The 14,659-nt window shown below is 38.4% G+C and overlaps 2 protein-coding genes across 2 annotated transcripts in view; both read left to right on the forward strand.

Annotated features, from left to right (window-relative positions):
- Positions 1–13,160, forward strand: part of CAMTA1 (calmodulin binding transcription activator 1) — a 1,080,371-nt gene extending 1,067,211 nt beyond the window's left edge. The window contains exon 25 of the mRNA XM_011981621.1: positions 9,914–13,160. Within this exon, the coding sequence (XP_011837011.1) occupies positions 9,914–9,946 (33 nt within the window). The 3' untranslated portion in view covers positions 9,947–13,160. The remainder of the gene's footprint in view (positions 1–9,913) is intronic.
- Positions 13,161–13,489: 329 nt separating this feature from the next.
- VAMP3 (vesicle-associated membrane protein 3) overlaps positions 13,490–14,659 on the forward strand; it is an 11,775-nt gene continuing 10,605 nt past the window's right edge. Inside the window, exons 1-2 of the mRNA XM_011981632.1 lie at positions 13,490–13,643; positions 14,462–14,611. Of these exons, the coding sequence (XP_011837022.1) occupies positions 13,490–13,643; positions 14,462–14,611 (304 nt within the window). The remainder of the gene's footprint in view (positions 13,644–14,461; positions 14,612–14,659) is intronic.

A 14,659-nucleotide genomic window follows, 5' to 3' on the forward strand; every position in this document is an offset into this window, starting at 1 on the left:
GAGGCTGAGGTGGGAGGATCATGTAAGCCTGGGAGGCTGAGGTGGGAGGATCATGTAAGCCTGGGAGGCTGAGGTGGGAGGATCATGTAAGCCTGAGAGGCTGAGGTGGGAGGATTGCTTGAGCCCAGGAGTTCAGTGCCAGCCTGGGCAACATAGGGAGACTCCATCTCTACAAAAGATCAAAAGCTAACCAGGCGTGGTAGGGCATGCCTGTAGTCCCAGCTACTCGGGAGACTGAGGTGGGAGGATCATGTAAGCCTGGGAGGTTGAGGCCGCAGTGAGTTGTGATCATGCCACTGCACTCCAGCCTGGGCAACAGAGCGAGACCCTGTCTCAAAAAAAAAAAAAAAGCCAGAAATAGAATTTATCAAAATCTAACTAATCTAAATTCATTTAGATTAATTTGACAACTTGTTTCTTATATATAACCTTAAGAGAAAAAGTGAGTTGAAATTATAACATGGGAATTCTATCAACTCGACTATATTCAGTGCCCCCTCTCCTTAACCTTACACTAATACTTTATTTAGTCATCTTTAAGATTTCTGAGAAAAGGTCATAGTTCAAAAAATCTCGTAGCAGTTTTAACTGCTAATGTTTCTGGACATATGATTTCCCATCTAACTAGACTTATGTTGATGCTAATCTTTATTTATTATATTTTAACCCAGGAGTTGGCAGATGTTTTTCTGAAAGGCCAGATAGTAAATACCTTAAGCTTTGTGGGCTGTACAGTCTGTCGCAACTACTCAGTTCTTTTAATGTAGCAGGAAAGCAGCCACAGACAACACATAAATGAATGGCTATGACTGTGTTCTAATAAAACTTTATATATACAAATAGATACTGGACTGGATTTTGGCCCACAGGTTGTAGTGTGCCAACTTGATGATAGAATAATTTAGTTTTTATAAGTCCTTTGTAATAATGACCTTAACCCTAGATTTAAAAGCCTTAAAAGGGCCGAATGTGGTGGCTCATGCCTGTAATCCCAACACTTTGGGAGGCCGAGGCAGCCAGACCACTTGAGGTCAGGAGTTCGAGACCAGCCTGGCCAACATGGTAAACCACGTCTCTACTAAAAATACAAAAATTAGCTGGGCGTGGTGGCGTGCGCAGGAGAATCTGTTGAACCTGGGAGGCAGAGGTTGCAGTGAGCCAAGATTGTGCCATTGCGCTCCAGCCTGAGCGACAGAGCAAGACTGTGTCTCAAAGGAAAAACAAAAGAAAAGCCTTAAATGCCTTAAAATTTTAAAAATTTAAAGGCTCATCTATTTAAAACCATAAATAATTGCTGAAGGAACAATTTGGTCTTTTTTGAGGAAAAAAAAAGCAGCTATACTCTTATATAAACTTAACTAATTAATCCTCTTTAGACTTAGGGAATTGTTCCCAATTAAAATATTTCGGGTCCCTTGTGATACATCTAGAGATGTTTGTTTTTGAAATGTAAGAAAAAAAGAGGACAAAAATCTCCATTTCTCCCTCTATTCCCTCTCACCCTCTGCGTATATACAGATAATATTTCTTTCCATTTTAAAAAGCCTCCAAGAGAATAGATGCATGCCCTAGTGTTCAGTTTAACTACAAGTTGTAGTATCATGCATGTTACATGCAATCAATATCACCTGCTGCAAGGACAACATTTTACGGGAGGTGGTTTCTTATGCGTTTTTGAAGCTTGTTAGTTTCTGTTATGTTAATGACCGTTTTTAAGAAACATTTTCAGAAGGTGCTTTTCAGTGCAAATCAGAATCTCAACCTCAATTTATTTAATGCCTGCTGCATTCTGTTGTGAACTCCTAAAACTCCTACTCATGCATGGAAAGTTGGAATCTCATGACACCCCTTATGGCTCACAACATCTACGCAAGTTTGAGAGATAGGGGCTGAGAAGGTTCCTTCTATCCTGGTGATATTTAGCTAACTCTCTGAACCGAGGAATAGCGTATATATGGCTTTGTGTGATGACCAATAAGATCTTCTCTCCCTCATTCTTCCATCAGAGAAGTCACAAGGGCACTCCCTCTAACAATCCCCAAATTGAAATTACTCTTGGGAGGCAGAGCATTCTCTGAAGAAGATTTATAGTCCTTGAAATTATGTTAAAGAAGATACTTATTTTGTTAATTCATAAAGTATTCCATATTTAAGACATGGTTTATACACTGAAAAGTAATATTTTCCCAGCTACTGGAGGCTGAGGTGGGAGGATTGCTTGAGCCCAGGAGGTCGACAGTGTGTCATGATCATGCCACTGCACTCCAGCCTGGGCAACAGAGTGAGACCCTGTCTCAGAAAAGAAAAGAAAAATAATATTTGAAAACTTATAGAATTAAATTTTAGGGGACAGTATTTGTAAAACACTAAAATTGACCCAAACTCCTATGTCAGTGGAGCAGGGGGAGATCTAAAAAGGCAGCATTAAGACACGACAGATGAATTCCAGCAGCAGAGCAATCAGAAAATACCACTTGTGTCTTGAAATGTTTTGTCTTTGCTCGGGGAAGGCTAAGGAAAAGCACCAAATATTTTTCACTGAGTACAGCTCATTTTTATCCCCCGTTTGCTTCAGGGCTACCTCTTAATTTATCCAGTAACTTAAAGCGAAATTAACAAACTCTCCATACTGTCATCAGGGTTTTTTGTTTTCGTTTTTGTTTTTGTTTTTGCCTTGGACACAATAGCTGTGTTTAGGAGAGAACTTTTGTCCTACACAAAGAGATTATTTAAATCAACAAAAGCGATTTCTCAGCAAATGACTGAAGGATTTTTAAGGTTTAAGAAACTTTTAAAGTACATATGCTGAGAAGATACTTTCAGTTGGATTTTGAATATATCTAACAGGATATTATTCAGTTGCATAGAGAAAAACCAAGATACCTCGTAAGTTAGCAGATAGTTCAGTTACATAACAGATTTATCCTCAAGGTATTGAGATTTGCTTGACCTAAAAAATAAAAACTAAAATGCCTCTTTTTCTAGACAGCAAATGACTTTCCACTTCTCTAAGACATTTATTTTTCATGGGCAGTAGAAAGTGTTCTTATAGATGAGAGACACCACTCTCTGAAAAGCAATTTCCAGACAAATTCCTCCTTTCCCGATACGAGATACTATTCCTATGAGAAGGCTTTATAAACTCTAACAATCACTACAGGTGTTATTAAAAGCAGTGGGAATGCTAGTATTTAAATAACCTATTTCTTATAAACTGCTGGCCTAGTCACCTGTGTTCAGTAAAGTCAGGTGCAGTTATTTTACTGGAATAAGACCTTAATTGGAAGAAGAAGAAATAACACTTTTTACTCATACATTTTTAAACAACGTATTTTCTTTTTATTTGAGAAGCGGGTTTCCAAACACTTTGCCAGAAGCTGGTAAGTAGTGGTCTCAACAGAGCAGCTCTGCTGTGCGCTTCTGAGAGCAGCCCCGGGTCATAGCTGCATTAGGTCATTACGAAGTTCTGAAAATTACGCTTGCACTTTTGGCTGTGTTATGTACACTTTTATCCAAGGGACAGTTCTCTAACAATGCCGGGAAGTGTACTGAGAAGTAAACAGTACTCTAGGGTCAACAAATGTGTTCTCACACTTCTGTAGCTCAATTTGGCATGAGGCAGAGTTTCTAAGTGGCCTGATGTGTTCATGAGAAGTAAGACGTGAACGTGGGATGTGTCATCATGGATGTATTTTAAATCTCCAAAGTAATTTTGTCTCACTTGCCTCTTTTAGGAAATGAATATTTTTGGAACACAGTGGTGTGTGTTAAATTGCAGACAACATGCTCTGTGTCATTCTTATTGGGCCTCTCTGTCTTTTTTGTTTTGCAATCCAAATGAGATTTCTGGAAAATGGCAAGATCTCTCTTTTCCTAAATTCCCCACAAGCTATTGCAGCTCTGAAAGCAACAGGTAATAATCAGAAAGCCGCATCCGCTGCCCTGTCTATTTTTGACGTCCAGCATTGCGAGAATATTCCCGCTGAACTCCACTGACTCATGAGACATTTCTCTGGCTGAGCATCACTGAGTAGATGTAATGAAGCAGCTTTGCCTTACGCTTTACCCATGGAGCCATTGTTTGCTACAAGTTTCTGAAGCAGGCCTACTTCATTGATTCATAAATGATCATTGGACGTCTGATGGAAGTAAACCCTGTGGGCTTTTGCTGGCTTTCAGTGCTGTTGCTTACGACATCACTTCAGTACATTACGATGCAACTTTTTGGGGAGGGGGAATTGAGACTACAATGGTATCCCAGAGTGGTGGTTATTCTCAGCCTAGAATGCTTGGGGAAATACTGGGATTGTCTTTAATGTTAATAGCTGAATGGTCACAGGTCAGTCTTACTATTCTAATTACTTAAGTCAGAGCCAATAAGAGTTCTACTTTGCAAGTTACTGATAGGAGTCAGAAATGTGGCCGTGCAGCTTTCCTGAGGGCAGCACTGGCGCTGTGGGAACTGTAGCTTCTGTCCTGCATTGCCTGTATGAGTTCAGGGAATACTGCTTTGCCTGTCTTCTGTGTAAGGGAATTTAGAAGTAAGTGCAATTATAATTTTTTTTTAGATAACCTGGACATTTTTAGATTCAGTTCTTTCTTAGCCCTGAATGAGTCTAACAGTTGTAATTTCTTAAGAGAACTGAGCACTCAGTAACCCTTAGCTAAGTTTGTGTAACATAACAAAAGTTTATCATGCACCTGTGTTCCAAGTCCTATAGATATGGTGACCACAGGTCCTGGATTTTCAAGTCGAATTCCAATTTCAAAAATTCTTGTCTATATTTACCAAGTTTGTATACCGAAAAATTTGCTTACAACATAGGTAATGTTAATGAAACCAGTTCAGTCCATTGATTTTGGCTTCAGTCTACAAAATTGAGTTTTTTTTCCTTCCACTGAATTTTTTAGTTGTTTTTGCATAATGTGATCACAGCATTTGTAAGACAGATTAGTAACAGACGGATAGAAAACCATCTAATTCACTTTTTTTTTTTTTTTTTTTTAAGACTAACAAGCAACTCATGCCTATAATCTCAGTACTTTTTGGGGCTGAGGCAGGAGAATTGCTTGAGGCCAGGAGTTCGAGACCAGCTTGGGCAGTATATTTAGATCCTCTGTCTAGACAAAAAAAAAAAATTAAAAATTAGCCAGGTGTGGTGATGTGTGCCTGTAGTCCTAGCTACTCAGGAGGCTAAGGCTAAAGATTGCTTGAGCCGAGAAATTCCAGGCCACAGTGAGCTATGACTGTTCCACTGCATTCAAGCCTGTGCAACCTTGTCTGTAAATAAGTGAAGAACATAAAAGCTAACAAGCAGGAATAATTATTATTACAAAAGCAGCACATACTAATTGTAGTGAATTCTGGAAATACAAATAACCAAGGAGAATCACCCAGAGATAATAATGGTTAAACTTCTATTTTGTATCCTTCTCATTGGTAAAGATTTATTTTTAATTAACATCTGCCTGAATAATCATTCATGTCCTTAACTAATAACAAGGTGATCTTAAATTTAACCATTTGAAACACTCTGATTTGAAACATATATTTCTTAAAATTTGTTTTAAAATTCTAGTATATGTCATTCTAAATCACTTTGGTGATGTAATTGTTTTGTTTCTTTGGAGGCAATGTAACATTCAAACATTATTTTATCGAGTTGACATTTGATTTAAAACAAAACAAAAATTAAGCACCACTGTCTCATCCTAATAATCTACCCTCAAGTAACATAAAACTTCATTTATGATTTCACTAGGACAGATAGTAAGTCTCCGAATTTCATGTTAACTTTCAGAAGTAAGTTAACGTCAATATGGTCTATAAATTGTAAATTGGACAATGAGGCTAAAAATCTCCCTTGATTCTTAAACATGTTCTTTTCACATGTTTTAGGATTCTAAATAATTGTGTTGTAAAATCAATAAGTACATTTTATGTGAGGGTCTTCCCCCATCAAGAAGATTTTTTATTAATAAAATCAATATAGTGTCTTATAAAAGATGACACCTTAGAATCGAGAAAATGTAATTGTTGTTAATTTCATATCATACCATGGAAATTTTCCAAATGCATATTTCTTATAAAATCTTTTGGAAAAAAACAATAAAATACGATTTTTTAAAAATTTCTGTGTTATCCTGGGAGATTTTTTTTTTTTTCTTTTGAGACGGAGTCTCGCAGCTCACTACAAGCTCCGCCTCCCGGGTTTACGCCATTCTCCTGCCTCAGCCTCCCGAGTAGCTGGGACTACAGGCGCCCGCCACCTCACCCGGCTAGTTTTTTGTATTTTTTAGTAGAGACGGGGTTTCACCGGGTCAGCCAGGATGGTCTCGATCTCCTGACCTTGTGATTCGCCCGTCTTGGCCTCCCAAAGTGCTGGGATTACAGGCGTGAGCCACTGCGCCCGGCCCCTGGGAGATATTTTTAGAGGCAGTGGAATGTTGAAACTATAGGTTTGGAAGTCAGACAAACCTGGGCTCAATTCCCTGTTCTGCCATTTATTAACTGTGTGAATTGGGGCAGATTGCTTAATTCCTATAAATCTCAGGTTCTGCATTTACAAATTGGAGCTAATGGCAGTGTTGTGAGGACTACATAAAGTAACAGATATTACGTAACCTGTATAGTTGTTGGAATTTAATACGTGTTCTCTTTCATTTTTTCCCTTTCTTTTTTTCTAATTCCTCCTTGAACGACTTTCTGTAAAAAAAATGTTTGTGCCATTTAAGTCATTTTGATGTCATGTATAATGCTAGCATACTATGATAACTTTATCACGAAGCTAAGAACTAAATTCTCCACTTTAACTCAGGAGTCGTGAAAGCCTGGAAAATATATCTGAAAATTGCAGTGTTCTTATTTTTCCTATGTAGATATTGTACGTGGACATGCACCTCTCCTTAACTTAGTGGTCTGTGAGGCCATCACTAATTTCATAGCAGAGTATTTACATGACAACTTTAAAACCTTATGAAAACAACTTTTTAATTAGTTCTGAAAGAAACTGAAAAAACTGCAAAAACAAATGTGACCATTTTAACTAAAAGAAAAATGTTTTAGGGTATACCTACCCTGACCAGCTGATTATAGATTCTTTGGTATGAAACCACATAAAACAGTTCTGGTTTATAATTCACTTTCCTTTTTATTTCATCTCAATGATGAACTTAATATTTCTAAAGCATCCCTGTTCATTCTAGAAAAATTGTGAGTGTATAACATCTTTGTGTTTATGCTATCAGATTTTGAGTTCAGGATACCTCAAATTCTAGACATCTCATCAGTGATGGAGTCACTGTTGCATATTTGTGAATGAGTTCTGTGGTAGTGCAGAAAGAAAACGTAGCATTTGAAGTAGCATGCACAGGCTGCGGAAATTCAGCAGATAGGTCTGCACAAGTACCGATATTGCATGTCCAGAAGCAAAGTTGGCATCAGTGCATGCCTTGCATTTCCAGCCAAAGGGATGTTAGTATAGATACTGCATGTTTAAAAATTGAACAGACTATAGCATGTTTCAATTTTTAAAAAGCCATTTATTTATCAAGTATGCATGTCCAAAATTAGGGACCTCTAGTGATGTACAATTCTATACTGTAATATGACCCAAATTAATCCATGGTATAGTTAATTAAAAAATTTCAAACTAAGTGATATTTGGATCTACTCATGAACATAGCAATGTATTCTAACTGTACCTGTTAACAAAAAAAGATTCAGCGGTTTCAGAGATAGACTGTCTGTCACTGTCAATTTGTAAACATCACGCTAGGACCAAGCTAGGGCTTGGTATATGTAGTAAGTAAATCAGACAAGCAAGTTTTCAAATATTATAATTCTTTTTAGTATTACTGATAACATCATAAAGCTTTTCTTCTAAAAGAGAGCATCTTCTCTGTGAAGAGATTATATCAACTTTGCAGAATACTCAGAAATGATTCTGCTTGGAAGTGGTAAATATAAATGTTTTCTTAAACTGCTGTTATAGCATATGTGCCATTCCAGACTCTCAACCTATACAGTATAGCAATAACTGATCACTGGTTTTTTCACAATATTTTCTTTCTGCCTATTATCAAGTTTTACTTGAGGCCGGGCCTGGTGGCTCATGCCTGTAATTCAAGCACTTTGGGAGGCTGAGGTGGGCAGATCACTTGAACTCAGGAGTTCAAGACCAGCGTGGCCAACATGGCAGAACGTCTCTGCTAAAAATACAAAAATTAGCTGAGCGTGGTGGTGCATGCCTGTAATCCCAGCTACTCGGGAGGCTGAGGCAGGAGAATCACTTGAACCCAGGAGGCAGAAGTTGCAGTGAGCCGAGATCGCACCACTGCACTTCAGCCTGGGCAACAGAGTTAGACCCTGCCTCAAAAAAAAAAAAAAAAAAAAAAAAAAATTTTACTTTACTGGTATAACTTAAGATAATAGGAGAGACTCTTAGGGAATCAGAAAAATATATTTGAGATTATGGCCCTCTGTATAGCACCATGACAAATCCATCTTTTCCTGGTCATGCTGTTGCAGAAGAGTATGGGTGTCCTAAGAAGCTGTTGCTCCCATTTGGCTAAAATTAGCCTCTCACACCCATTTTTGGGAAACAAATGTTATTATATGGTATGCAGTACCACAAACTGTGACTTACACCACATGCATTGCCTTCCATTTGATCATTCTGCTATTAAGGCAGGTTCGTAATTGTCAGTATAGAGAAATACTCTTACAGCAGACAGCTGCTTCCCCAGCACCCCATCTGCATCAGGTAGCCATATCCAAAAAAACTGAGACTGATTTTTATATTAAAAATTACAGATCAGCAGTGATAATTAATAAGTAATTTGCTGATGTGAACTTTCCATGGCTCAGTCTATAACAACGTTACTTAAATTTGTTTACTACAGTATGTTTGATGAGTAGAACAAAGTACCTTATCAGTATCGCACCCTATGGCTATCCATCTGGGATCACTGGGAAGAGGAACCTGAATGTCTTTTTAAGTTATAATGTGGAATGGGAGGAAAGTAAGGAATTATTAAAAAGCCTCCAAAAACCTGCGTGAAGGAGTAGAGTTGTACAGATGTATGATTAGGTTCAAGAAGGCTAACAATCTTGAGTCTATGAACAAAGCAATAGTAGCTTAATCCTTAGATATATTAAAAGCTAAATAGGCCGGGCGCGATGGCTCACGCCTGTAATCCCAGCACTTTGGGAGGCCGAGGTGGGCGGATCACAAGGTCAGGATATCGAGACCATCCTGGCGAACACGGTGAAACCCCATCTCTACCAAAAAATACAGAAAATTAGCCAGGCATGGTGGCTAAATATAGAAAATACAGAAAATTAGCCAGGCACGGCGCCTGTAGTCCCAGCTACTCGAGAGGTTGAGGCAGGAGAATGACATGAACCCGGGAGGCGGAGGTTGCAGTGAGCCGAGATGGCGCCGCTGCACTCCAGCCTGGGCGACAGGGCAAGACTGTCTCAAAAAAAAGAAAAAAAAAAAAGCTAAATAAATGCATGTACAGTTTTCCTAATTTACATCACATGGAGTGATAGGACATTAATGGTGGTCCACCAGACTAAAAAGAAAGTTATTTGAATAAATTTTTATTAAGATAAACATGTGATTGTCACACTTGATTTAATACATTAGACTTTGATTTTGCTGTATTCTTAGAGCACTTGATGTAGAGCAAAGCTTTAGAATGATTTTTTTCACCTTAAGAAGGGTCACATCTTTTCTTTGAATATTTTCTCCAACAGTTTCACAGGAGTTTCTTTTGCCATCAATCCTCAAAAAGGGTTTTAGTCTTGGCTCTTCAGTTCAGAGGGTGTGGTAATACCCCTTTTCTTTATTTGGTCGCAATTCACTATCGAGTTATCGCCTGCTGTTTTGTTTTGTTTCTCTTCCAGAGTGAAAGAATTGAAAAAGGCCAAGGAACTTGAAGACATACAGCAGCATCCCTTAGCAATGTGACATTGCTTTTCAGACTGTTTTCATTTCTGTTTTTAGCAGAGACATGCAACAACACACACGCACACACACACACACGTACACACACACACACAAAATCCCTCTGCAGTTTTGGGGAGATCAGCTGCAGGATTTTAACAGGAATGTTTTGGTCATTGCATTTGCACTTTCATGGACAACTTTTAATTTGATCAGCAAGACATCTTGGAACTCAATCTTCTGTTGGATCACGGGAAATCAAGACACCAGGAGGAATTGAAAGAGGCTTCCTCTTCTCAGGAAGAAGCCATTTCCTTCTCATATAGGGCTGTATTCAAACATCGTGTGGAACTGTACAAATATTTATACCAAAAATATAGATAAGAAAAGGTGGGGCTATACTAGCAACAAAAAAGAATGCTGTTCCTGCACCTGCCGGTTATTTCCAAGAAGCTGAATCTTTGGGATTGATTCTCAGTGGAGGGCTTAGATCATACAAAAATCTTTATTGGGTCCGTGTGTTCTCATTTCCTTCACTGTTTATTTTTGTTTGTTTGTTTGTTTGTTTTAATCTCTACAGCACACTTAATGCAACTTTTGAAATCTGCAGGTTTTTAATGTCTTGTGGAAATTTGCAGAGGGGCAGGTGTGTGGTAAACGGGTAATGCATGGGAAATAATGAGAAGCAGCTCACAGAGTTTAAATTATTTTCTTGTCCCCACCACCTTCCAAGAACCTGCGAGGGTAGTAATCATCTTGTCCCCTTTTTCATGTTCAGCACTTTAATTTTTTTGCCTTACTTTCATGTGCAATGAGAATTACTTAAGAATTGATAAAGCATGTAGCCTTTTTTAGTAACCTTGGAAGCTGTAGTAATTCTAAGGAATCATGAACCTTGCCTGGACATTTGCCACCTAAACGATCAGCGTGGTGCTGCGTTCTGGCCAGTAAATTCCATGTTTTTGGCTATATCTCATCCAAACTGAGCAGTTTCTGTGTATATATAGAAGGTAGAAATGAAAAGTGAGAAAATATTTGAAAGGGATTATATTAATTGCTAAATATTTTATTCACAAAGGTCAATAACATGGCAAGATAAAATTATTTGTATAGTTTTGTCTGAATGAGCGAGAAAAATGTGGATGTACTGTTTGTATATATTGTATATATTAAAACAAAGAGATATGTGCATGAAATCAAGAAAAAAGAAATGAACAAAAGCAAAGCATTAGTGGCTATGGTCTGTAAAATGAAACAAAAAAACTTTATTTCACTATAAGAGTACTTTATTTTAAATGTTCTTTAGAAGAACATTTTGCTAAAGCATGACTAAACTGCAAAAAAAAAAAAAAAAAAGAGCTACTGTATTTAGACTTAGGAAAAAAGGCAGAGTAACATTACTTAAAAAAAGGATATGTTTACATTTAATTTTGGCTACCAGGAGTTTAGTTTACTTTATTTAAATTTTTTTTGCCAATGGTGCCAAGTAATGTGAATGCTAATACTGCTTAAGAAAATTAAGTTACTTTTGCAAAACAGATAATCATAAGATGAATCAGTATGTAGCTTAACACCATCCACTCACTCCAACAAAGAACACTTAGAATGATTTAAAAACCTGACAAAAGAAAATAGTGTGAAAAGTAGAAAAACGTCACGTTTCCATATCTCCTGCTGGAAATCAGAAAATGTAATAAAATTGCACACAAAAAAATAACTAAAAAGGAAAAAGATGCAGACTGGTCTTTTAGAGATGGCATGGTATATTACTATTTCCACATAATGAGGAGCCAAAGAAATCTGATGCTTTTAACAATTAAACTACTAATGTTAAATTGAGAGGATAAAGTTTGCATTTGCTGATGCCAGTTTAAAATTCCCAGGTTACGTTTGAGGATCAGTTGGTGTAAAGCTGAGATGTTTTTTCTTGGTTCTGGCTGCCAACTGTGAGTTAAAACTCAAGGCTTGTTGTGAAGCCTAAAAATATTCACAAATAAGCTTTTAAACTGGTGTCTTTGGAAGGAAGGTAGATACAAAAAGATTGTGGTAAAAACTGGGGTCAGTGCTCTTGGTGCCTTTTCTATAATTGTACTTGTTTTTTAATTACTTCCTTTCACTGCCAACCTCGAATTACTGTACAGTATATGTCTTTCTGCTTGTGATCGGCTTTGACAACAGTGACAGCCCCACAACTAGTAGCCACCTGTACATTTGTAAACTGACCTGACTCAATTTTGTTTTTAAATGTGTGGGTTATGTTGCAGCTGTTGCAGTCCCCCAGATACCTATTATTTTACACAGTTTGACCTATAGGAGGACACTGAGTAATTTACAAACACAACTGCATTCATAAACGAGAATAGAATGTGAAAGCCAGCTCTTTCAGAATATCCTCTAGTAATACTGAATTTAGATATCTTTATTCCATATATTATGGTACAAATAACTGATCTTTGACCAGAGTAATGACCTCAGTGGATTTGCTTTAACCCTCACGTTTTTTTTTTTTTAAATGTTTCACATGTTACATTATTAGCTGAATACGTTAGAAAATGACAGATGATAGAGAGTTCCATAGAATTAAGAGGGTTCTCATGGAGGGGATAGGAAGTAGGTTTGAAGCCTACCGGTGTAACCTACCAGTACAACTGTGAATCCTAGGTGAGGCAAAAAGGCACTTCCACTGAAACGAAGCATTTCTGACCGCTTTTTCTTGGTTATGACTCTTAATTTCGAATATAAGATGATAGGTAAGCGCAGCTTTCTTGGATAATCTGAATTCCCAAGTGCCAGGAGTAGGATTTCATTATAAAAGTAATAGCTAATCTTATTCTATCTCCTGAAGATTTAATTGCTATTCTTGTTACCCATTCGAAATCAGCTGTACTGTGTGAACGAAATAAAGACAATTAACACGAACCCCTCTCTGGCTGCACGGTCGCTTATGGCAGTTCCACACAGTAGTTGGCGCCCAATGGGGGGTCCCTGAGACTTGCATGTAAAACTAGTCTAGATGTCTTCTTTTTTGTAAGTTTTATTTTTGTAATTGTGCATGTAAAGCATCATTGAATCAATGGATCTGTTGAAGAACTCAGCTGCTGGAAACCATGCAAAATGTTTTGAATTGCCCTTAAAATATGGAAAATGTTTTCTGAATGCTTTATATTCTTTCTGCTGTAAATTAAAAATGAAGAAAATTTCCCCATACTACGTGTGTGTTTTGCTTTAATGTGACTGGGTAGTGAGATCTAAGGTGATGGACACGTGTTTCAAAACGTATGTAATAATGTCAAGTATTTCCTTCTGATCCAGATGTAATGTTTTGACATTGAATGTTACATTGTTTCAGCTAGGTCCATGAAAGAAAAAATGTCTTCCAGCCACCATTCAGAGAGCTTTTCGCCTATCTTTCCAGGCGCCTCTCAACATATCAATCATTTGTGTAAGGCAGTGCAGTTATTTGAAAGATAGACACTAATTTAATTCACCTTTTCAGTTACAATCCTCTGAAGTCTTCTAAAGGGCATTTTCCAGCGATGACGAACGTCCTCCTTTCTGAGTATTGTGTCATCGCTGCTCCATTCCCTTTCACTGCAGAGCCTCTCCTTATCTCCCTAGTGCTCCCTCTTCCATCTAATCCATCTGGCCGCTACTGCCAGAGAAATTGTGCAGCACGGATCTCCCAAGTCCGTGAGTCAATGGTTTCCAGGGCCCACTACAATCAAATGACATTTTTCTTGTTTACCCTCTTTATTCAGTCTTCTTTTCACTTGTACCCAACCTGCACCCTGTAGGTGGTCTGTGCACACTGCGTCCATTTTCACTGCTGTCTTTGTTCATGGTGTTTGTCCAACCCTTACTGGAAAGTTCTTTTCTGCTAGTACCCAGCTCAAATCCCACCGCCTTTGTGACAGTCTCGTTTATTCGAATATATACGAATGTTTCCCTTTTCGAAGTATTCTATTTAGAGTTGGAAAAAACAGCATAGTATTTAAGTACTGTATTTTTCACTTCTCATTTAAGAGACCCACCAATGACCAGACACCTATAGTGTTTTATTTTTTGATGTCGGTAACTGTGTTGGTAGGAATATTTCAGTGACAAATATATACAAGGTAACTCACTGCGTTCAGATTTGTGCTTCCCTCCCTTCGACCAAAACCTGAGGACCTATTCTGTGTTAGGGCCTAAAAATACAGAAATGAAGGAACTACAGTCTTGATGCCAAGGCTCTCGTAAGCAGATTATAATATGATCTGCAGGGACAAATATTTGTGTTACCAAGGAAAACATGACGAGCGGGAACCTAACCCAACCCCATGTGACAAATACCTGAAATGGACTTCCTATTTCAACTACTTTCTCAGAGAAACATGGTGCCCTCAGGATCACTAGGTTAATCTGGAACATTCAGCAGAAGCCAATCATCTGTCTCTAATACTGTTAGAGAGAAATGGTCCCGAGCCCAGAATAACATGAGTTGCGCCCACCCTCACTTATCCACACAGTCCCCAGCCAGTGCCTAATGCACCACGTTTGCAGACCACGTCCCCGAGCGCCAGCACGGGCCGCGGTGCGGAGAGGAAGCTGTATTGACCTGCAGTCTGCGTTTCAGAGCCCGGACCGCCCTGGGACCCCTGTGGCCCTCAAGTTCCCAAGTGACCTAGTCCAGGGAGGGGACATCTCGCTCTGACCCCGCCCTGGAC

Source organism: Mandrillus leucophaeus, unplaced genomic scaffold (assembly GCF_000951045.1).
Source record: "Mandrillus leucophaeus isolate KB7577 unplaced genomic scaffold, Mleu.le_1.0 Scaffold105, whole genome shotgun sequence".
NCBI lineage: Eukaryota > Metazoa > Chordata > Mammalia > Primates > Cercopithecidae > Mandrillus > Mandrillus leucophaeus.